General features: G+C 40.7%; 2 protein-coding genes across 3 annotated transcripts in view; both read left to right on the top strand.

Annotated features, from left to right (window-relative positions):
- Positions 1-24528, top strand: part of LOC306854962 (NACHT, LRR and PYD domains-containing protein 1 homolog) — a 295440-nt gene that overhangs the window by 48298 nt on the left and 222614 nt on the right. The gene's annotated exons all lie outside the window — the stretch shown is intronic.
- LOC306855077 (uncharacterized protein) lies at positions 5011-16615 on the top strand. Its single transcript, XM_079393515.1, has 7 exons — positions 5011-5083; positions 8034-8251; positions 8338-8431; positions 9459-10005; positions 10183-10467; positions 11426-11585; positions 16200-16615. The coding sequence occupies exons 2-7, from the start codon at positions 8035-8037 to the stop codon at positions 16334-16336; spliced, it is 1440 nt and encodes a 479-aa protein (XP_079249641.1). The 5' UTR covers positions 5011-5083; position 8034; the 3' UTR covers positions 16337-16615.

The raw sequence follows: 24528 nt of genomic DNA, 5'->3' as shown, positions 1-24528 counted from the left end.
CTTGGGTTTGTGTTGAATTGCTTGTGTTCCAAATTCAAGATTAATCTGTTGTAAAGCTAATATTGTGCTACTGTGAGTAGTTTAGTGATAATTAGGATGGTGCATGTGGCCTTATGTGTGCATCTGTCTTTGTTTTATTTTCAGGGGTGTAAAGGCCACTACCGTTGTCTTTTTTGCCTTTTCATTAACCCTAAATGCCACAATAATTGTGTAATTTTTGTTTTGCACTTCTATAATCTGGAGAGAGGAATCCGTTTGCCATTTTACATTTGTTTCTAAATATTTTTGCCTTTTGTAACATAACATCCTCAACCCCAATAAGCCAAAGCTACTTTTAATGCCGTGTCCTATTGGTCACAGTCAGGAATAAAAGACCCCAAGCAGAAGTGTTTGCCTGTGTTTGGCTCTTTATTGTGTAGTAGGCCGCTGACTGGCGACACTTATTTTGGTACCAGGAGTGGGGTCTCTCCTTGCTAGCTTTGGGGTTGTAGTCTGGTTTGTGGCATACAGGGACCGATATAGACAACGGTAGTGGGGAAGAGGAGTTCCGTGCCATTGCCAAGAGCGGTACCGACAGCTGGTGTGGCGTGCCTGGATAGACGCTGAGGAGGCGAGTTGCTGGCTGCCATTCTGGAGTAGGGAGGTGCTCACATTGTCGCCGAGGGTGAATGGGACTTCAGAAGACGGACACTCTCAATTGAACCCATACGCAAGCTGGTACTGTTGTGTGACTGTGTTGCTTTTAGAGCCAGAGACTGCATCAGGAAATGGAGCAGGACCCGATTGTGCCCGACGCTCATGCTGGAGCCAGCCAACAAGTGGATGGTGCCGAAGCTGTGTACCATGGTGACGGAGGTAACCCAGTGGCACAGTTACAGTCACAAATTTTGGAACTTGGGCAAAAACATGACCAAGTACTGTCAGCTCTTGCCAACATGAGTAATGCTTGTACCAGATCCTATGTATACATTCCGAGAGAACGTCAGATTGTTCCTTTTAGTGGTGATAGGAGTTTTACTTACTCAAACATGTTCTGAGGGCAGAAAGGAAAATGATTGGTTTACAGCTTCATCCAATGAAACTGAAGCAAGGGCGGGGTCAAGACGTTTGAACGTGCAGCGGAGGAATTGAGGAATAACGTACGTTAGTCGGAACCTATTTTTTACAGTCTATGGTCGGAACACAAGACAGATATTTTCGTGGGAGTACGCATTTATTCCAAGGTAAGTTCATTTTTAATTATATTTCGTTCAAATTCAACATCCTAACGTTTCCTAAGATAATAAGATAACAGTAAAAATGCACAGAACTAATCATCATCGTCTAAATATCGTAGGCCTATTTGTGCATTTTGATTTGACTGTTTCATCAGTCGACCACAACAAATCTGATTATGGGGAAACTGGTGAAAAACATGCTTTTCTAATGCTACCTTGCTGTCTGTTAAATTGATGTGAGAACAGAACTCTTTCAAATCTCCGCGATATTTTACGCGATACATCTCCCGCCCTAGCCTATACATGGGTATCAATGACGTCACCTTTTTGTTGTGGCCGCCATCTTTAGGACCGTAGCGCCCGCGCCACGAACGTCTATGATTCCAGGGGAAATGGTAGAAACGGGCTGTGCTAACGTTACTCAGACGAAAATCGCTCATCTCTCTGATAAAGAAAAGCAACGCTATTACAATAAAATTGATATTTTGGGTTTTGATCCGTATTTACTTCCGAATCAACTTCTGACCCCGCTGAAATCTGTTGTTAACTTGCCAAACATGTCTTTTGGCGACATTTACATCTACCTCGTCCACAATCCTTCTCCATACAGCGTGGAGTCCCTCAAGGCATACAAGAGCACTGAAGCGTACATGTATTTTAAATCAGGATGGGTGAATGATCCTCAAGTTTATCATCTGGAGATGAAGAAACTTTTCTTATTTACAGGAAAGGTAAGATATTTGTTTACTTAACTTAACTAGCTAGTGGTGTAACAATACCCTAATTTCACGATTCGATACATATCAGGATACTAAACTCACGATACGATATTATTGGGACACTCCAAGACATATAATAAAAGGTTAAGAAAAAATGTACTGTTGATTAAATGCTAAATTTGATATAACATTGTGGGTGTAAATGAATAGGCTTGGCCAGTGGTCTGACACCAGAATAAATATATTCATGATTCTGAACCTGAAAATACAGAATTGTTTTAGATCAATATGCTTGCACTCTGTCACTGGCTAGATATATTTAAAATAATGTAACTTAGGCCACTTCGTCCTGGTAACATAAGACTTATAACATAAGCATTATCAGGACCCACTAATATTCCCCAATTATTAGACATTATATTCAACATAATATATTGTAGTTTAATGTAGTACTGACTCTGAAAACGTAAATTTTCTCACAGGGTCTTTTTTTTGGGGTGAACTATCCACGATACATATTGTTGCATTTTTGTATTGCGATATATTGTGACACGATATATTGTTACACCCCTACTAGCTACTCTACTAACTTGCTACATGGTGCTAGCTAGGTGGCAAAGCTAGGTCAATGCTAGGATAATAATTAACAATTGCCAATCGAAAACATAATGTAGAAAATAGCTAGGAGTCTTAGATAATGTTATATGTTGAACTTCATTGTTACTCTGGCTATATTGCAAATTTTTTAATTCTCAATTTGTGTTTCATACTTAAGGTTAAGCATTCACAAAACCTTTCTGTGACCCCAACACATCCCTGGATCACAGTCCAAGAGGACGGGACAGTGCTTATGGCTCATTGCACCTGTAAGGCAGGCCTAGGAGAGGTCTGCTCTCATGCAGCAGCTCTTCTGTACTCTGTGTTGGCTGCTGCTGATATTAAAAACGGGCAGGCTTGCACCGAGAAGCCTTGTGCTTGGGCTCAGACAAGTATGAACTCTGTCAGAGGGGTCCCATATGAAGAGATCTGCAACATCAGTTTCTCTCATAAACAAGAGCCATGTTCAAGCCGTGAAGATCAAGGTCCTGGTTGTCCTGATATCAGACCATCAGATAAAGACTGCCAAGCATTCTTTGAGGCGCTTCATAATAGTGAATTGCAGGAGTCCAAACCAAAGAAGAGTGCCATCCTCTCTGTCATTGAGGGCCACTCCCACAGGTAAGATGCTCTGCTCCACAGAGAGACTGAAAAGCTCTTTTGTGGCTTGCACATAATACTTTACAACTCATCTCAGTTATGACAGGGGAAAACAAAAACATGGGCTAATTATAATGAGTAATTACTACAGGACTAGAATATTTAACTGTACATTTGATCTTTTGTCACTTTAAATAGTCTGGACACTATATATTGTCACTTAAAATGTCTTGTTTCTGTTTCTCTATCACAGGTACATCCCAAAGGTGATGCAACTGGACTTGCCAGCTCCTCTTTCCACATTGTACTCAAGCACCTGGCTGGAGATGGACTTTTCCTTGCTGCTGATTGAGAGTACCAAGGTCTTTGATGATCTACATCTAACGAAGCAACAGGTAAACATTATAAACATTCTCCTTTTAGTTTGACCTACTTCATTTGTATTGGAGTGTAATATCCATAATGATCAGGCTGTTTTGGTACAACTCTTAATATTTCAGTGTATCAGTTCAGGTGAAATAAATGATAAGCCTTTCCATTTTGAAAGTATTCCTATGGATGATTTTCTTGAATGTAATCAGTTTTAGTCAATCTATACACTTCAGTGGTAGTTAATCTCTAAATAGTCATGTGTCACTAACTTTTTTTTTTTTTTACTCTCGTGGCAGCAGTACTCAATAGATTCAAATCGCTGTTATTTTAGTGTATTACGCGCTGCTCTCAGGGCAGGAGTACTCAATAGATTCAAATCGTTGTTATTTTAGTGTATTACTCGCTGCTCTCAGGGCAGGAGTACTCAATATATTCATATCGCTGTTATTTTAGTGTATTACGCGCTGCTCTCAGGGCAGGAGTACTCAATAGATTCAAATCGCTGTTATTTTAGTGTATTACTCGCTGCTCTCAGGGCAGGAGTACTCAATAGATTCAAATCACTGTTATTTAGTGTATTACGCGCTGCTCTCAGGGCAGGAGTACTCAATAGATTCAAATCACTGTTATTTAGTGTATTACGCGCTGCTCTCAGGGCTGGAGTACTCAATACCCAGCCAACATTGATATGTGGGCCCCATATGGGTTATACCCGGGCAGCATGGGTTCCATGTGGGCATGGGATGAAAATGGGCAATTTATGTGGGTCCCATATGTTTTTCACAATGTGGGTCCCATATAGGTTTGCACATATGGGACCTTCATGGGATCTATGTGGGCTTAGGCTGAAAATGGGCAATTTATGTGGGTCCCATATGTTTTTCACAATGTGGGTCCCATATAGGTTTGAACATATGGGACCATCGTGGGATCTATGTGGGCAAAATGATTTCACACTTAAAAAACATCTTTACACCTTTAAACTTTTGGTTAATGGTCACTTTTTAAACAAGGAATATAACTGTTTAATATTTTATGGATCTGATCAAAATAACCCCTTTAATGAAAATGTGTCAATTATCAATATTATCACAAATTACCAATACATATAAAAATAATCAATATATACAAATTATCAATTGTACCCTGTGCATTTATCAAAATGCATTTTTCTTTTACTGCGCACATTTTAGCAGGGACAATTACAAACACAAAGTCTAGAATTTTTTTTTTTTAATACAAATTCCAAACTCTGGACTTATATCGGTCTCAAACTGGACCTACACTCTCAAATGATCTTCTGACAACACCTTCCGCTTGACAAAGTAGTCCTGTTGCATTCAGTTTTTAGTTTGGATTTTTTTTCTCACATAGTATCATATAATATAATATGTCATTGATCTTGGCTGAAAATAAGCGTACATTTAAATTTAAAACTGTAAAGATTTTAAATATTAGAAAAAAATTCCCGCTCTGCCGCAAGGATACAGTCTCTTCTAAGCACAGTGGAGCGACAACAGCACGGCCGGAGTTTCTTTTATCAGTTCACAGAGGACCAATCGGAGCGAAAATAAGCAGGTAAAATACATATTTTCAAGAAATGATTTTATTATCCACGGTTTCAATTATTGGGAACATTGTTTTGAAAGTTTAAATTACCTTTAAAGTAATGTAAGTTAGCCTTTAAAATAATGATGTTGTTTTTTTTTCTGGCCGCGTAACTTACTCGCTAAAATGTCTGCATAAGCTTAAAACATGTAATTTTCGTTGACGTTAAGGTGTAGTTTTGTTTTTTGCCTGATGTTAATGAAGTAGGAATCTCAATTGTTGTTTATTTTATGCTTTACTGATGCATTTTGTGGCCGTCTAGCCGCCATTTTTTCATTTGAGGGAAAACGGAATTTCGACACAATTTATAATAATAACCGTGTTTGAATGGCAAAATACTGAGTTTTTAAAGTATCTGACATAACTTGCTCCTAAAAGCGGACAAATGCTGCTTTCGAACGCCATGTAGGGTGGATTTCAAACAGTTTTGAGACCACCGTTCTCTTTAGGCCTTTCTGTGTGCGCGCCTCGAGCATGCGTGAACACCTCAATGAGCTGACAGCTCTTTTTCACAGCATTTAATGACTAACGTTAGCCTAATTAACATCAACCCTTCACTTTCTCATTCATGCATGTTTCATTGAGTAGTACTGTGCTACGCATGTATATGAAAATACAGCAAAATAAACTATATAAAGAGATAACAATCTCTCAGTAGATGCATTAAACTGTAATGCATACAAATCTTTTTAAGTATTTTAAAAGTAAAGTATAAGTTTTCGTGTATGTACAGCAGTTAGATGTTTGATAGTGCTCTTAAGCCATTTATAAAGGATTATAAATGAATTTATACATTGATGTCAGCCACATTTATACATGATTTTATACATCGATTGCTCTCCATATAAAATACTGTATATATAGAACTGTATGTAGAGCTTTATACCATATACACTATTGAAATTATTCCTAATTTTGTTTTTAGATAATGGAGTACTACGGTGCAAGTTCACGTACTACACGGCGACGAATCCAAACAAAAGTGCAAGAACATTTAATGAGCTTTGCTGTGGATGCTCTGGAAGTTCTTGATGAAACTGTTGAGCAAAGTGTGAATGATGAGCAGGTTTTTGAAACTGACATATCAGATCAACTGAATTTGACATTGGATAGTGATGAAACAAATGACTCATTTCAAGATTCTGATGAAGAGGAAATGGAGCCTCAGCTTGACATGAAGACAAAATTGGCTGAATGGGCAGCTAGTCGGAATATCTCTCAGTCTGCTTTGTCAGAATTACTGCACATACTTATAAATGAAGGTCTTAACTTGCCAAAAGATCCAAGAACACTCATGTCTACTTTAAAAGACTGTGAGGTCAAAATAATGGGAAGTGGAAGTTACTATAATTTTGGCCTTTGTAATGCAATATGTGCTGAGCTGAACAATGCACAAGATGAACTCACAGACACATTAACTCTACGACTAAATGTTGATGGAATACCACTTTTCAGAAGTTCCAATGCACAGTTGTGGCCCATACTTGGTAAAATTAAGGAGCTACCTAGCTCGAAAGTGTTCATGATAAGTCTGTATGCTGGCCCATCTAAACCACCATCAGTTCATGAGTACATGAAAGATGTTGTTGAGGAATTTAAAAGACTCACAAAGGAAGGCTTGTACTTCAATGAGAAACATTACAGTGTTCCCTTGCCTGATGCATTTATATGTGATGCTCCTGCAAAGGCTTTTCTCAAATGTATAAAAGGTCACTCAGGTTACAGCTCTTGTGAGCGTTGTGTGCAACCTGGTGTTCATTTAAAAGGAAAAATAGTGTACCCAGACATGGAAGCAGCCCTGAGAACAGATGCCCAGTTTGAAGAAATGTTAGATGAGGAACACCATCCTGATATGTCACCTCTTCGGGAGTTGGGAGTAGGCTTAGTTACATCTTTTGTACTTGATTACATGCATTTAGTGTGCTTAGGAATTGTCCGCAAGCTTGTTTCACTGTGGGTTAAGGGACCCTTGACATGTAGGATTTCATCAAGTGTTCTTTCTGTTGTATCTGAGAACTTGAAACGACTTAGGCAAAATTTGCCTAGGAATTTCTCAAGAAAGCCACGATCCCTTTATGAATATAGTCAATGGAAAGCCACAGAGTTTAGGCAGTTTTTGTTATATACTGGCCCTGTTGTGTTATTTAAAGCATTGCCTAAATGTGTATATAACAACTTTTTAGTCTTATCTGTTGCCATAAGAATTCTTTTGAGTCCAGAACTGTGCAGTGACTATTGTGATTATGCTGAAAAGTTATTGAAGTTTTTTGTCACAAATTTTGCCAAAATCTATGGATCTGAGTTTCTTGTATATAACACACACAGCCTTATACATTTGGCACAAGATGCTCGTAAATATGGTTCTCTTGACTCTGTATCGTGTTTTCCATTTGAAAATTATTTAGGACATTTGAAAAGGATGGTTAGGAGACCTCAAAATCCGGTTGAACAAATTGTGAGACGTGTGGATGAGAAACAAACTTTTAATAGGGACTCAAAAGGAAGTTCAGCATTGGAAGAACATCTTAAACAGCCACATTTCTCTGGACCTACTCAACCAGGATTTTCCACATGCACACAGTTTAAGCAATGCCAGTACAAAGGAATGACCATCTCCTGCTCTCCGGGAAACAACTGCTTTGAAATTAATAGCAGAGTTGCGCTTGTTAGAAATATTTTGGTCTCTCCCATGACAGACATTTTTGCAGTATGTGAGTTTTTTAATACAGGGACATGCTTTTTTGACTACCCTGTTGCTTCTTCAAGTTTGGGAATTACTGTTGTCTCAGCACTCACCGGCCAGTTTTTTGTTGTTCCAGTGGCACAACTTTCAAAAAAACTTGTTCTTCTCCCTATGAATGATGTGTATGTGGCTTTGCCTCAGCTGCATGATTACTGACTCTGTACTTTAATGGTTCAGAATGTCCCTTTATAGTGTAGTGGAGTTCACTGATGAGTACACAGACGATGGAAGGACTGTCATTGATGTCATCCCTACAAACTGGATTACTGGACCAGAAAGAGAAGAATGCTTTTGGCCAACTGGTAGGACTGTGCCCATCAGCAAGGCTGTTAAAAAACTATTAACTCCTGGAGCAGACTGGGCAAAGTACAGCATACATGTCATAGGAAATGCAGGTAAATTGAACCATATGGTTTAAAATTTTCCAAATGGTAGTCTTGTGTTCCTAAATGTATTTGTTTTATGTTTGTTTTCTTTACAGACACATATTCTGCAGCAAGAGCTAAACTTCGCAGGGCTGAGGATACCTCAGATTTACAAACTGACTCTGAAGTGCCATTGAAGCGCAAAAGATTGTAAGTTAAATCTCGGTTTCTCGAGTGATGCTACTTGGGGTTAGGAGCTATACTGTAACAAAAACACATTATTTTGCTTAAACTTAAATATATATGGCTTTGGGTGACACCAACATTTTAGATAACTGTAAAATTTCTTAATTCTCAATTTTCTATACCAAAAAAATTATAATAATACTGGAATGACTAATTTAAAATTCATACATTATAAAGACACGTGAACAGTAATAAAATATGAACAGCACAAATAAATACAATGGCACAAAGATACAAGTGAAGTAAAGTTTATTCAGATTGGTATAACGATAATATTCAGGTATAGTTTTCAAATGTAAATTAACACTGTATAGTCTTCACTATATAATTTAAATGCCTATTAAAGTTATTTAGTCAAAACCAGTGAGTGATTTTTTTTTTTTTTTTTCTCTTTGTCTTGTACTGTTTGATTAAAGGGTTAGTTCACCCAAAAATGAAAATGTTGTCATTAATTACCCTCATGTCGTTCCAAACCCGTAAGACCTTCATTCATCTTCAGAACACAAATTAAGATATTTTTGATTAGGGGTGCTCCAATTGATCGGCTACTGATCACTATCGGCCGATAACTGCGTTGGGTTTTAACTAAACTACCGCTGATAGATGTGCCGCATTTTGTGCGAGAGTGCTGTCTTGCAGTGTAAGAAAGGACCTTATAGGTTTGTGCAGGTAAATAAATTACAATTAAATTTTTTTTTTTTTTTGATAAAATGTGCCTTTAAGGCAGCGGTTCTCAATTCCATTCCTCGTGCCCCCCCTCTGCATATTTTGCATGTCTCTCTTAGTTGGCATACCTGATTCATGGATTTGCGCTGCGTAAGGTCTTCACACATGAACGAGTGTGACATCCTATACCTCTGTAAATATATACAATTTAAATTAATGTCTCGCACACTTCAATGAGCCTATATCCAAAAAAAGTGGAGTGTTCCTTTAAGGACCTTTATTCAAAAGGTTTTTACAGATTTTTCTCTTTCATATATCTTTTTAGGCCAAATAGAAAATTTTTTCCTTGCACAAGCGACGAGTCAGACAGCACTGAGGATGAACTACCACCCACACCTCCCCACCAACTGAAAATTAGAACCCAGATGATCACCACCAAGAGACCGGATGGCCAGACTAAAACCGGAGCTGCCGCACAGAGAGTCACCGCTACAGGACCTGCCGCTACAGGAGCTGCCGCTCAGAGAGTCACCGCTACAGGACCTGCCGCTCAGAGAGTCACCGCTACAGGACCTGCCACTACAGGAGCTGCCACTCAGAGAGTCACCGCTACAGGACCTGCCACTACAGGACCTGCCACTCAGAGAGTCACCGCTACAGGACCTGCCGCTCAGAGAGTCACCGCTACAGGACCTGCCGCTCAGAGAGTCACCGCTACAGGACCTGCCGCTCAGAGAGTCACCGCTGCAGGACCTGCCGCTCAGAGAGTCACCGCTACAGGACCTGCCGCTCAGAGAGTCACCGCTACAGGACCTGCCGCTCAGAGAGTCACCGCTACAGGACCTGCCGCTGCAGGACCTGCCGCTCAGAGAGTCACCGCTGCAGGACCTGCCGCTCAGAGAGTCACCGCTACAGGACCTGCCGCTCAGAGAGTCACCGCTACAGGACCTGCCGCTCAGAGAGTCACCGCTGCAGGACCTGCCGCTCAGAGAGTCACCGCTGCAGGACCTGCCGCTCAGAGAGTCACCGCTACAGGACCTGCCGCTCAGAGAGTCACCGCTACAGGACCTGCCGCTCAGAAAGTCACCACTACAGGAGCTGCCGCTCAGAGATTTGCCGCTTCTGATTCTGCTATGTTCATCAAACTCTTAACTCTAATAGAAGAAGTGAAGGAGACCCAGAGAGTACATAGCAATATGTTGAATGCTTTGCTCAAGCAACATGACGAGTCTTTGCCAGAGGATCCTGAAGGAATTGTCTTCCCTATAACAACAACTGAAGACTTGGAAGCAATGAATGAAAAGTTGCAGGACCCAAGATTAATGTCCATTGTTGTAAGTTCATGTTCAGAGTTCACGTTGCTTGCTGGTCTTATTTTTGTGTGGTGATCCAGGGCTTGAATTTCAATGTGGGTATTGTGCTTGCGTGCTCACTAAGACATTTACATTTATTCATTTAGCTGACGCTTTTATCCAAAGCGACTTACAATTGCTATATATGTCAGAGGTCGCACGCCTCTGGAGCAACTAGGGGTTAAGTGTCTTGCTCAGGGACACATTGGTGTCTCACAGTGGATTCGAACCCGGGTCTCTCACACCAAAGGCATGTGTCTTATCCACTGCGCCATCACCACCCCATGACATGGTTTCTGTTCACATACACCCAAAGCAGGCGCACACAAAGCTGCCTCTCAGACATTGCGCGTCTACTGAATTGATTTCTTTTTAGTGTCATTAATGTTAATCAAACAACATAAGAGAGTTGTGTTGTCAAAGGTACCGACTTCGGTATCAGTTGGTATTTAAATTAAAAACATTTTACAATACCAGCAATTTCCTGCGAGCATTTTGAGTACTGATGAGCGGATTCTTAAAACACCTCTGATTGGCCATTGTTTTCATGTGCTCAACAGATATGTCTATGATTGGGTACAATGATCATTGATTCACGCTCTCCACTAAGCGCTTACACAGACACACATGGGGGCATTTGAAATCTGCATCTATCAGCAGATCCGTCAGCGGATCCCTAATATATCTGCTCATAGACAGATCCTCTGAGAGGCGGCTTTCAAATGCTTCCGTGTATATATCTGTAAGCACTCAGTGAAGAGGGTGAAGCAATGATTATTGTAGTCAATCACAGACATATCTGTTAAGGGCGTGAACACAAGTGCTGAAAATGCTGGTATCGCCACATTTTGGGTGTTGGAAAGGCGCTATATAATTACTCTGCAGGTGAACTGATTTATGCATGTAATCTACAAATAATTTTGTTTGTGTTTGTACTTAGGTTGCAAAGGTAGCAGATATTGGTGGTTCTTCATTGGATGATGCTACACGGAGGATGATGAGATTCCTGATTTCAAATGAATTGGCGATCCAGTACAATCTCTTTGGCCGTCATGGCAAGAAAAGATTTCGAGATCTGCGCCTTTTTGATGTCATATGTGGTAAATGTGTTTTATTGCTTGCCTACTCATACAGATTTATGTGTAAAGCACTTTTCACAATACACACATATGGATACTACAATTCTCAAAATAATAATGAACCATTCGGTACGACATCCACGTATCAATAACAATCATAATGCCAGGTTTACATTACATCGTTTGCAGTGCGTATTCGGTGCATATTTTACAGTTTTCATGTTACATTTTACATGTACTTATTATAGAAATAAATTGTGCATTAATTTATGCAACTAATCTAAGACAATCCCTAATCCAGACCCCATAGAAATAGTTAACCCCAAAATGAAAACGGTCATATACTTAGCCTCATGTACAAACCCATAAGAAATTCATTCCAGTGGAGGGACAGAAATGTCTGATTTCAGTAAAAATATCTTCAATTGTGTTTAAAAGACAAACATGTTTTATGGGTTTGGAACAACCTAAGGGTGAGTAAATGACAGTTTTCATTTTGAGGTGAACTATGTGTAAAGATAATAGTTCGATAATAACCTAAGCACTTAGATAATAACCTAAGATGGCGGCGCGCGCAGTCGCAGCAGCTTCTCTCTCTCCCGACAAACCGGTGTTTTCGTGTTTTTTGTCTTGTAAGTCACAATGTTTTTGCACATCTTCGTCTCGTCTACCTGTCTTTAAGCGCGCATACAGTCGTGAGTTTCTGCTCGAGGTCGGCAGAACCACATTTTTAGAGTTAAACTCCGCGCACACTGAAGAGCTGCGGGACCTCGGTCTGCTCCGAAGGCCTTCTCCATCACCGACCCCCACTACTGCATCTCGCCCACAGCGGAGGCGCTACAAGCGGCGTGAGAGGAAGCAGAAGAGGGGTAAGCGCGGAGGTATCCGAGCTAGGCTAGCGGCCAACCCACACAAGCCAGCTATCCCCACCATCGTACTGACGAACGTACGCTCTTTGGACAATAAACTGGACTACATCCGACTACTCCGCTCGACTCAGAGGACTGTAAGAGACTGTTGTGTTTTTGTGCTTACGGAAACATGGCTTAACAACAGCGTACCGGACTGCGCCATACAGCTCGACCAGATAACATGCTATGGAGCTGACAGAGCTCTCGTCGAGGGAGGTAAGATCCGCGGCGGCGGGCTTTGTGTTTACATCAATGATGCATGGTGTCGCGACGCTGTTGTGGTCTGCAAACACTGCTCACCCCTGGTGGAGTTTATGATTATTAAGTGCCGGCCGTTCTATCTACCGAGGGAATATACAGCCATACTGCTCGTTGCTGTATACATCCCTCCCAGCTCCAGCAACAACAACAGGAGTGAGGCACTAAATGATCTGTACCAGCACACCAGTGAGCAGCAGACAGCCCACCCAGATGCTTTTCTTATCTTGGCTGGGGATTTCAATCACGCAGACTTAAAGAGTGTGTTCCCAAAAATTCACCAACACATAGACTTTCCAACAAGGGGAAAACACACTCTGGACTTTGTTTACACCACCCAGAGAGGAGCTTACAAGGCCCTCCCCCTTCCCCACCTCGGAGCCTCAGACCACATCTCTGTCATGCTAATGCCTGCATACAGACCGCTCGTTAAAGTCACCAAACCAGTTCACAAACAGATTCAAGTGTGGCCGGAATGGTCGTCAGAGGCACTTCAAGACTGCTTTGACACCACTGACTGGAATATGTTTAAACAGGCTGCCACATACAACAATACTACAGACCTCCAAGAGTACTCAGAGACTGTTACTGCCTACATCTCCAAGTGCATTGATGATGTAACAGTCATAAAGTCCATCACTGTCCGGGCCAACCAGAAGCCGTGGATGACAGGGGAGGTCTACAGACTTCTGAAGGCTCAGAACGCTGCCTTTAGAGCTGGAGATGAGGAGGGCCTGAAGACAGCTAGGGCCAACCTATCCCGCGGCATCAAAGAGGCCAAGAGACAGTACTCCAGGAGGATAGCCCATCGTTTCAGCGACAGCAGAGACACGCGGAGCCTGTGGCAGGGGATACAGACCATTACGGATTACAAGCCCCCACCACAGACCTGTGACAACACCATCCCCCTGCTGAACGAGCTGAATGCCTTCTTTGCTCGCTTTGAGGCACAAAACAGCACCACTGCACAGAAGACTCCACCTCCTCCCGGCGACCAGGTGATGACGCTGTCCCCGGACAGTGTGAGGAGATCCCTCAGCAGGATCAATGCACGCAAAGCTCCGGGTCCTGACAACATTCCTGGGCGTGTACTGAGAGACTGTGCAGTGGAACTCACTGAGGTCTTCACAGACATCTTCAACATCTCACTAAATCAGGCTGTTGTCCCCACATGCTTCAAAGCTACCACCATCATTCCAGTCCCTAATGGTGCGTTCACACCAGACGCGAATGAAGCGTTAAGCACGAGTGATTTACATGTTAAGTCAATGCAAAGACGCGATTAGACATCCTGCGGTGCGATTCGCGCGAATTGAGCGTTTCGAGCGTTTGACGCGCGGAACGCGAGATTCGCGCGAATCGCGCAAGTTGAAAAATCGGAACTTTGCCGGATATTTCGCGCCGCGCCAACCAATCAGGAGCTTGCTCTAGTAGTGACGTGATTAAGAGCGGAGGAAATCAAAACAACAATAAAGGACATCTTATGTTTATCCACTACAGAGACATCAGAGCCAGCGGCAAATGTCAGAAGGACTAGCCGAGGTTATGCTCCTCTCTTTGGCATACATGAGCACGAGCGTCCGGTGATCGCCTGGAGCTCACGGCTCCGAAATCGGCGAAGCACATTTTCAAATAGGGGCTGTTTTTATAAATAAACCGCAGATTTGAGTTTTAAACAACTACATTCTCGGCTGAAATACACACGTCCAGTGTTTCCATAGCACATAAAGGTGATTTTATTTGCCAAATTCTATACATATGCTCTCTGTGGCAGTCATACCTGTGCGCTTGGCAGAAGCCCCGCCCATGATGCGAATTCGCGTCTGCTGTGCAGTGAATTTCACGCGCGAATGAAGCGAGTAAACCCAAAATGTTCACGCGTCCAACTACGCGCGAATAGCTACAGGAGCGAGGTGAGCCGCCTGGCCGGGTGGTGCAGTGACAACAATCTCTCTCTGAACGTGAAGAAGACGAAGGAGATTGTTGTTGACTTCAGGAGAGTACACACTCAGCATGCCCCTCTGACCATCAACGGTGCGACTGTGGAGAGAGTGAGCAGCACCAAGTTCCTGGGTGTGCACATCACTGAGGACCTCTCCTGGACTAACAACACTGTAGCACTGGCCAAGAAAGCACAGCAGCGTCTCTACTTCCTCCGCAAACTCAGAAGAGCCAGAGTCCCGGCCCCCATCATGTGCACCTTCTACAGAGGCACCATCGAGAGCATCCTGACTAGCTGCATCACTGTGTGGTATGGCGCTTGCAACGCATCCTGCCACAAGTCACTTCAACGCATAGTGAGAGCAGCTGAGAAGATCGTTGGTGTCTCTCTCCCCTCCCTCCAGGACATCTACAGCACCCGTCTCACCCGCAAAGCCCTCCGCATTGCAGGCGATCCCACCCACCCGACACACAGCTTCTTCAGTCTGCTGCCATCAGGGAGGAGACTGCGGAGTCTCCAGGCGAGGACCAGCAGACTGAAGGACAGCTTCATACATCAGGCTGTCAGGAAGCTGAACTCCCTCCCCTCTCTCACCCCCATTTAACACAGCAACACACTAGGAACTCTGACTCTGTGACACCCCCCCCCCACCGACCAACAAACTGTGACCGGCACCTGTCACTTGTGCTGCATTGGCTGATCACTACCCATCCAACATTGACTGCAAATTACCTCTTCGTATAGTCTGACAAAAATCTATCCGAACAGTCACTTCAACTTGTCACTTTAACAGACTGATGCAAAAATAGGGAGCAAAGCGCAGAGCAATAAGCAAGAGCGTCCGAACAGTAGCAAAGCCGGAAGTCAGAAAAAAAGGTCCTCGTAATCAAGGTCCTCAGGTTTACTCTACACTACACTCATAACAAAACAAAACATCTGCACAGTTTTGTTTTTGTACATTCAACTGGTTTGCACTCCATCTATTCTGCCATGTGCCTTATGCACTTTATCTATCTCTCTTTTTTTATTATTTTCTACAATGTCCTCAGACTGATAAGCTCTTTTGCACTACAAATATATCTACACAGTGTTGTTTCTATTTAACTGGTTTTGCACTCTATCTGCCATGCGCCTTATGCCACTTTATCGATCTAATTCTTATTTTTTTCTACAATATCCTCATTTGTATAATTGTATAGTTGTATGTACATATGTTTAAACTGTATTTATCTGTATCTGAACGTGTTTAATGTTAACTGTATGCACCAAGGGTCTGAGAGTAATGCAATTTCAATTCTCTGTATGTATGTGCTGTACATGTGGAAGAATTGACAATAAAGCTGACTTGAACTTGAACTTGAACTAACCTTTTAAACCTATAGTAAGTAAATGTTGTTAATTAATATTACAGAGTACTTAAATGTACACCTACACTGTGACAAGGACACTATAAATAAAATAAAATGTAACCAAAGTATGTAGATGGACATTTTCAGATGATTGTGTAAACTTTTGTTTTTATAGGTGGACTGAAGAAGAATGCAATGACCAAGACCGTGAACCAGAAAGACATAGAAAAGGCACTCTCAAAATGGTTCACAGGGGCTAGAGACCGGGGCGGAAAGAGAGCAATCAGGTCACAGCAGTCTTCAGGACTGTAATCAATTTTGTGTGTCCATCCGCACAAATTGTTGAGTCCTAGTATATTCTTACTGTATTGTAAGGTAAACAGAGTTTTTGTGTTATGTTTTATGTTGTCATTTAGGTTTTAAAAGGGTTTCTTAAAAGGGATAGTTAACCCAAAATTAAAAAAAATCTATACTATCTGTTCTATTGATTTTAACCAAGGTTTAAATTAAACTGGTAACTGGTGTTTAACACTACAAAAACTTTGTTTTATTGAAAATGTCTGAGTTATAATAAAGTATTTGATATACTGTACTTTTACATTGTAATTTTTTATTTATTTTTTAAATTGCACTTTTCATGTTTTGAGATTTTGTAGATTAATGAACAGTGGAATATTCAAGCAAAAAACTGACATTTACCTAACTAAAATACTAATTTTGCTTTTATCAATTATTCATTTATTTTTCTTATATCACAGGTAAATTAGAATTGATAATTATAAATACTGTTCAGGCTTGATGCGTCAAAAAACCAAATAAGAACAGGCACATATGGGTGTATGCCATATGGGTTTCAAAACGAGATCAATATGGGTCTTATGTATGTTGCCCAGTTGGGCCCCATTCAGGTTCTATATGAGATTTATGTGGGCTAATTCATATAGGCCCCAAGTGAAACCCGCGGACAAACCCATCTAGGCCCCATATTGGCCCCTCCTTGGATTGTTAGCTGGGTCATAAATGGGACCAATATGGGTCTTATATGTGTTGCCCAGTTGGGCCCCACATTAGTCCCAGTCAGGTCCCATATGAGATTTATATGGGCTACTTCAGATGGGGCCCACATGGAACCCATGGACAAACCCATGTAGGGCCCATATTTACAGCCCATATGGGGCCCACATGGGACCCGTGATAGAATGTTGGCTGGGACCATGTGAGTACAGCGTGAGCTCATTGTGAGTTCATCTGATCCTCATACTGTGATCCTCACCATGTGAGTAAAGCGTGAGCTCATTGTGAGTTCATCTGATCCTCATACTGTGAGCCTTACCATGTGAGTAAAGCGTGAGCTCATTGTGAGTTCATCTGATCCTCATACTGTGAGCCTCACCATGTGAGTAAAGCGTGAGCTCATTGTGAGTTCATCTGATCCTCATACTGTGAGCCTTACCATGTGAGTAAAGCGTGAGCTCATTGTGAGTTCATCTGATCCTCATACTGTGAGCCTCACCATGTGAGTAAAGCGTGAGCTCATTGTGAGTTCATCTGATCCTCATACTGTGAGCCTCACCATGTGAGTAAAGCGTGAGCTCATTGTGAGTTCTTCTGATCCTCATACTGTGAGCCTCACCATGTGAGTAAAGCGTGAGCTCATTGTGAGTTCATCTGATCCTCATACTGTGATCCTCACCATGTGAGTAAAGCGTGAGCTCATTGTGAGTTCATCTGATCCTCATACTGTGAGCCTCACCATGTGAGTAAAGCGTGAGCTCATTGTGAGTTCATCTGATCCTCATACTGTGAGCCTCACCATGTGAGTACAGCGTGAGCTCATTGTGAGTTCATCTGATCCTCATACTGTGAGCCTCACCATGTGAGTAAAGCGTGAGCTCATTGTGAGTTCTTCTGATCCTCATACTGTGAGCCTCACCATGTGAGTACAGCGTGAGCTCATTGTGAGTTCATCTGATCCTCATACTGTGAGCCTCACCATGTGAGTAAAGCGTGAGCTCATTGTGAGTTCTTCTGATCCTCATACTGTGAGCCTCACCATGTGAGTACAGCGTGAGCTCATTGTGAGTTCATCTGATCCTCATACTGTGAGCCTTACCATGTGAGTAAAGCGTGAGCTCATTGTGAGTTCATCTGATCCTCATACTGTGAGCCTCACCATGTGAGTAAAGCGTGAGCTCATTGTGAGTTCATCTGATCCTCATACTGTGAGCCTCACCATGTGAGTAAAGCGTGAGCTCATTGTGAGTTCTTCTGATCCTCATACTGTGATCCTCACCATGTGAGTAAAGCGTGAGCTCATTGTGAGTTCATCTGATCCTCATACTGTGATCCTCACCATGTGAGTAAAGCGTGAGCTCATTGTGAGTTCATCTGATCCTCATACTGTGAGCCTTACCATGTGAGTAAAGCGTGAGCTCATTGTGAGTTCATCTGATCCTCATACTGTGAGCCTCACCATGTGAGTACAGCGTGAGCTCATTGTGAGTTCATCTGATCCTCATACTGTGAGCCTCACCATGTGAGTAAAGCGTGAGCTCATTGTGAGTTCTTCTGATCCTCATACTGTGAGCCTCACCATGTGAGTACAGCGTGAGCTCATTGTGAGTTCATCTGATCCTCATACTGTGAGCTTCACCATGTGAGTACAACGTGAGCTCATTTGTGAATGCTTCACACTCCTGTCCAGTTGGCGGTGGTAAATTCACCATCTAAGCTGGTTTTCCAACCACCATAAAACATGTAAAGAAGATGAAGAAAAAGTTGTGCAAGGAATTGTTACACTGCAGAAATGGTGAGTGGGCTATTTACATACTTTCAGATGATATTATAATTTAGATATGCAATTTGGTCTGGTCTTTTTTTTTAGCAGAGTACTGCTCACACATGCTACATGTGCACCAGCCATTTTACCTGGCTTCAGTAATCCCAGCAGATGACTAGCTGCAGCTAGTTTGCATATCAGTATTTGTGAATTGTTAGGCCTGTTATGTCAGATCGTTACAACATTACTAACTTATATTTCAATATATTTATATTTATTTTATTTATACTTATATTTATTATGCCCAATTACAGTTATGTACTTACAGTCCATAATAGAAAAATAGGTTTTAATAGTTAAATGTTACGCTTGATTAATTTGTGACTTCTGAGAATAGTTTAATCTGTGGCTGAAATTTGGGTATAAGAACACAAATTCAAGTTGTTTCAGTTTGTTATATGTCTAATATAAGACAATATTTTAGTTTTAAATAAGTATTTTACAGATTTCTAAAATATTTATGTTCTCTTTATTATGATAGGTGGTCTTATAAATTTGCTAATCATAATATATTTATTTATTCTATGATGAATAAATAGTTGACTGAATTTCCATTATACACATAGTATACATAAATTTCCCACTAACAGGAGACTATGATCAAGCAAATCAATACATCTCAGATTACACAACTGGGGTCTCAGCAGCAGAGGAGTCAATTACTTATTCAATGAGAGACCCTGCAGTTGTGGAATTACCTGAGAAGAGAAAAAGGAAAAATAAGCTCTGTGATGAAAGTGACATCAATTCAGAGACATCTTCCTGTGAAGGTCTGTATATATTGAAATTATCGGTATGCAGAAAACAATTTAGGCATAACTCTGTGATCATTCTTTATTTTGATGTACTAAACAGATATGAACTTGAAGCAGTCAGGAAATGAAGTGAAGCAATCTGGTCTGAAGTCAAGAAATGTTCCACTGCCCAAACCTCCTATTTACCATGGTTAGCCTGTTTTAACTTTTATGAAGAACTTTGAACTCTCTAAAGCACTTTTATTTATTTTTTCAATACATTTTTGATTATTTTATTTCTTCTTTTGAACATTAGTCAATATTCCACTCATTCAGGAAGTTCAGTGTGAGAGTGTTTTAACTTTTTAACTAAACTTTTATTTAATAAAATTATTTTTTCTTCTGGATGATCTGTCTTTAAAGATACTCTTCAGAGAAGTGGGAAAAAAGATGAGGATGATCCCAAAAGCTCTGCTTTCTCAGGTGATTTAAACATATACTGTACACACATATACAAAAGATAAATCCATGTATTATGGTGTGTATAATGTGTTACTATGCAGAGGTTTTTACACTTTATATTGCCAAAACCCACCATATATGATGAACCTTTAGCTAAGGACCCCTTTCCTGTAATAAAAAACAAACTTTTAAATTCATACTTAAGAGTAATGTTGGGCATGTAAACCTGAAGATAAACATTTTTAGTTCAAATGTATTAGTTTTATAGAAGCTTTACAAAGAAGACTGCCTTACAAATCCCATACTAAAGATACAAAACAAATATAAACACTTCAGGAAAAATGTATCTATCAAGAACTGAAAAATGTGACTAACAATGTTTGAATACATTAATATTTCTGCTTTGTCTGTTTTGTATTAACTTTTTGAAGACCCTTACAACCCTCTGGAGGCCTGTTGTGGGTCCCCTGACCCCAGTTTGAAAACCCATGCATTCATGTATTGATGTACATTAAGCCACTTACTTCTATGTCTTCCTCTCAGAATTTCACGATCTTCAACAACATCACATGACTTCTAAAGAAATTCCAGTGCAAACCAGGATACCAGGTGTGTACATTTACATTTACATTACATTTAGTCATTTGGCAGACACTTTTATCCAAAGCGACTTACAATTGGGGATGTGTATACATTGAAGGTTTGTTCTGGCAAAAGATTAGGTGATCATACTTATTTTCATGTGCTAAACAGATGATGTGCATTTAAAGAAGTCAAGAAACTTAATGAAGCGAGTTGGTCTGAAGACAAAGAATGTTCAGCTGGCCAAAACTCCCATATACCATGGTAAGCTTGTGTTTTAACTTCTCTAAGGAACTTAGCATAATCAGCTTTATAATTTTCTTATGTATTTTTGTATTATTGGACTTGTCTTATGTATTTTCTTGAAAATAGTCAAGAGTCCACTTATTCAGAAAGTTCTGTGTGTCAAAACATCTGGTGAGTATGAAAAAACTTTTTTTATTTTTTCTTAAATTGAATCTGGTGAAGCTAATTTGATCATTCAAATTCACATTGTTCAGGTGACTGTCTGGATGATAACACTGAAAGCCCTGATAAGAGTTATTTCAACTCAAGCCAGCCAAACCCAGTATTCTTAGGTGAGACAATAGATATTCCCTTCAACACATGCCTATCACAAAGTAACTTATAAGAGAATTTTGTGTCATCTGCATGATCTGTCTCACAGATACTCTTCAGGGAAATGTGGCAATGCATGAGGATGATCATCCCAAAAGCTCTGCTTCTTCAGGTGAGTTATAACCGTTTTCCATAAGGGATTTATTGTTTTGTTTTTTTGACATTGTACCAAATGTCCCCACAATTAAATTTTAACTCTGAACCACCTACATGTGCATTGTGGATAAAACGATTAAGGAAAAAATCAGTTTAATTGATTTAGAGAAAACAATTATATAAACAATATAATTGATTATATAAATGCAATTTAACTGACCTTATGTATGTAATTTTTATAACAGGGAAGGAACCAAAGGAAACAAAATGCAAAGTCACCATGGAGAAATTGTTTGGTATGTGATATATCAATTAGACATTATTTAATTCTACAGAAATAAAACATCCTTGGCTAAATAAGAATCTAATTATTTAAAAAATTCAGATCTGAATACTAAGATTCTCCAACAAATTCAAATGTTGGAACAGAGACAAGCTGTCATCATGAACGACTTGGCAAAAGTTAAGTCTGTTCTCATGAAGCGGGCAGATGAAGATGCCCATGAGGAACTTTTTAAACAACAACAGTGCTCCAGCTTTGAAACGTTTGAAGCCTTCTGTCAGAGGCTTGAAGAAGACAAAAATTATCGAGAGCTTTATGTTAGTACTACTATATAAATCTTACGTTTATTTTTACAACAAAGCCACAGTTTAATTGATAATTTTTTGCAGCAGATACCATGTAAATGAAATGTTGAAGCCTGGTATATTTTAATCATAACAATATTATGTATGTTTTTGTCAGGTACACTATCTCATCCATACTCACGGCAGCTCCAATATAGGGGAAAGATGGGAAGAAGGTGTTGCCACCTGTGCTCCTGACATGTTTGAAAAGTAAGTCTATAAGTTGTGGTATGTGCATCTGAACGTTGCTACAGAAAATGTAATGTTAACACCTTGCTCTTTGTGTTTTTAGGATGTGTCAGGTCTTTTCAAACACACAATGAAATCGAGGTGAAGAAGCAAAAAGTCGTCACAATAACTACACCAGAAGCTGAATGTATTCGCCAAGTTGAAATTTTTGTGTCCAATGCCAACACCAGGCTGAAAAGAAAACAAAATACAGAAAAAAACTGACTTTTTGTTTGATTGCCTTTGTTGATGGAAATAAAGAATGTGCTTGTAAATGTTTGAGATGACTGATCCATTTTAGATAACGGTGAACACAATTATTGCACAGTGGTCTCATATGGTGACCTCACAGTATGAGCACAGAGTGCAGTAACCTCACAATGACCACAGTATGAGCGCACAGTGACCACATTATGAGCACACAGTGACCACATTATGAGCGCACAGTGACCACATTATGAGCGCACAGTGACCACATTATGAGCGCACAGTGACCACATTATGAGCGCACAGTGATCACAGTATGAGGCACAATGACCACAGTATGAGCGCACAGTGACCACATTATGAGCGCACAGTGATCACAGTATGAGCGCACAGTGACCACATTATGAGCGCACAGTGATCACATTATGAGCGCACAGTGATCACAGTATGAGCGCACAGTGACCACATTATGAGCGCACAGTGATCACAGTATGAGGCACAGTGACCACAGTATGAGCGCACAGTGACCACATTATGAGCGCACAGTGATCACAGTATGAGCGCACAGTGACCACAGTATGAGCGCACAGTGACCACATTATGAGCGCACAGTGACCACATTATGAGCGCACAATGATCACAGTATGAGTGCACAGTGACCACAGTATGAGCGCACAGTGAGTGTGATGTGGCCTCATATTTTGACCACAGTATGAGCGCACTGTGAGTGTGCAGTGACCTCATGTTGTGAACAAAGTATGAGCACACAGTGAGAGCGCTGTGTGGTTACACTTTTAGTTCACTGTGACACACACATTGTGACCACACCATGAGAATATTGTGAGCTCATAGTGACATCATTGTGAGATCAAATTGTTGACTGGGTAATGTCTTAATCTGCCGATCTTGTTACTGTGCTGTTAAATAGTGTTTTCACTATATTTTGGATTTTAATATCCAGTGCAGAGTTGATGTTATATGGCTTGGTCAATGGCTTGGTCAGTGATCAGCTGTAAAACAGTGATTCTGTTCAAATTCCCTATAAAATCATAAAAGATTCCCTTTGAGCTAAATTAAACTATTTGCTTACATATTAATATTAAGTTTTTACATTACAGTCCCGTGGCTATATGCTGACCCAGAAGTTGTCTAGAAAGTCAAACCATGGCAGATGCTGTCTAACACACACGTAAATAAGATTTAGTAAAGAAAAAGCCAAGACTTAAAATGCAGTAAAAAACGTTTTATTACCATTAAAAACAAAGCCCAAATGGTATATGCTATACAGTACAACCTCCTCTCTCCTCACTGTTTTTCAAAAATTGCTTGTAAAGTTAGAAACAAGGTATTTAACTGAGGAACTTGGTTATCCATGAAGTTAACCAGTCCTGATATTTTTTCATTATTTTGCAGGTGGCAGCGGGACTTCAGCTGGAGGGTTTGGCTCATCGTCAATCTTTATATCACGGCAGAACAACACTGGTTCTTGACCAAGACCCATTTTGTACTGCCACAGATATAAACGCTCATTTGGTTTCAGCTCAAATGTGAGATTTTCTTCAACTTCAGTTGCTTCATTCCAGCTTTCGTTTTCAGTGCTGACATGTGAACCTCCATATTCAGTTGAAAAAGAGAACTGGTACTTCGCAATTAACCCTAAGAGGTCAGAAGATTCAGCCGAGGTTGACATGGCTATCTTCCAGTTGTGTGTGATCTTGGACATCTTCTCCTTATTGTATCCAACCCTTTTAATTACTTTCTTTTGCCAGGTCACTGGTGTATTGCTGTCATTACTTATGGTTTTAATGTTCTCCCAAATGCCAAAGGCTGGGCCTTTAGTCATTGACAGCCCTCCAGGAAGGAAGTTAAGAATATCGGGATGAACAGAATAGACAGCAGTGCACTCGTCTTTGTTGAAGTTGGTCCCTTTGTAGTACTCAACTCCCCATTCTGAGGCTGGCTTGAGGAAGTAGTAGTGGTTTGGCAGGCCCCAGTAATACAGACCGTTTCTGCAGTTGGGATGCAGCGGGTATTCTACAGCATCCGAGTCTTTATTCATGTTTGTTGTTCTTCGGTAAGTGCCTTTTCCTTGGAAGATGATGTAAAAATTG

Source organism: Barbus barbus (assembly GCF_936440315.1).
Source record: "Barbus barbus genome assembly, chromosome: 3".
NCBI classification, from domain to species: domain Eukaryota; kingdom Metazoa; phylum Chordata; class Actinopteri; order Cypriniformes; family Cyprinidae; genus Barbus; species Barbus barbus.
Note: the sequence above shows the minus strand (reverse complement) of the source record. Positions and strands in the feature narration are given on the sequence as shown.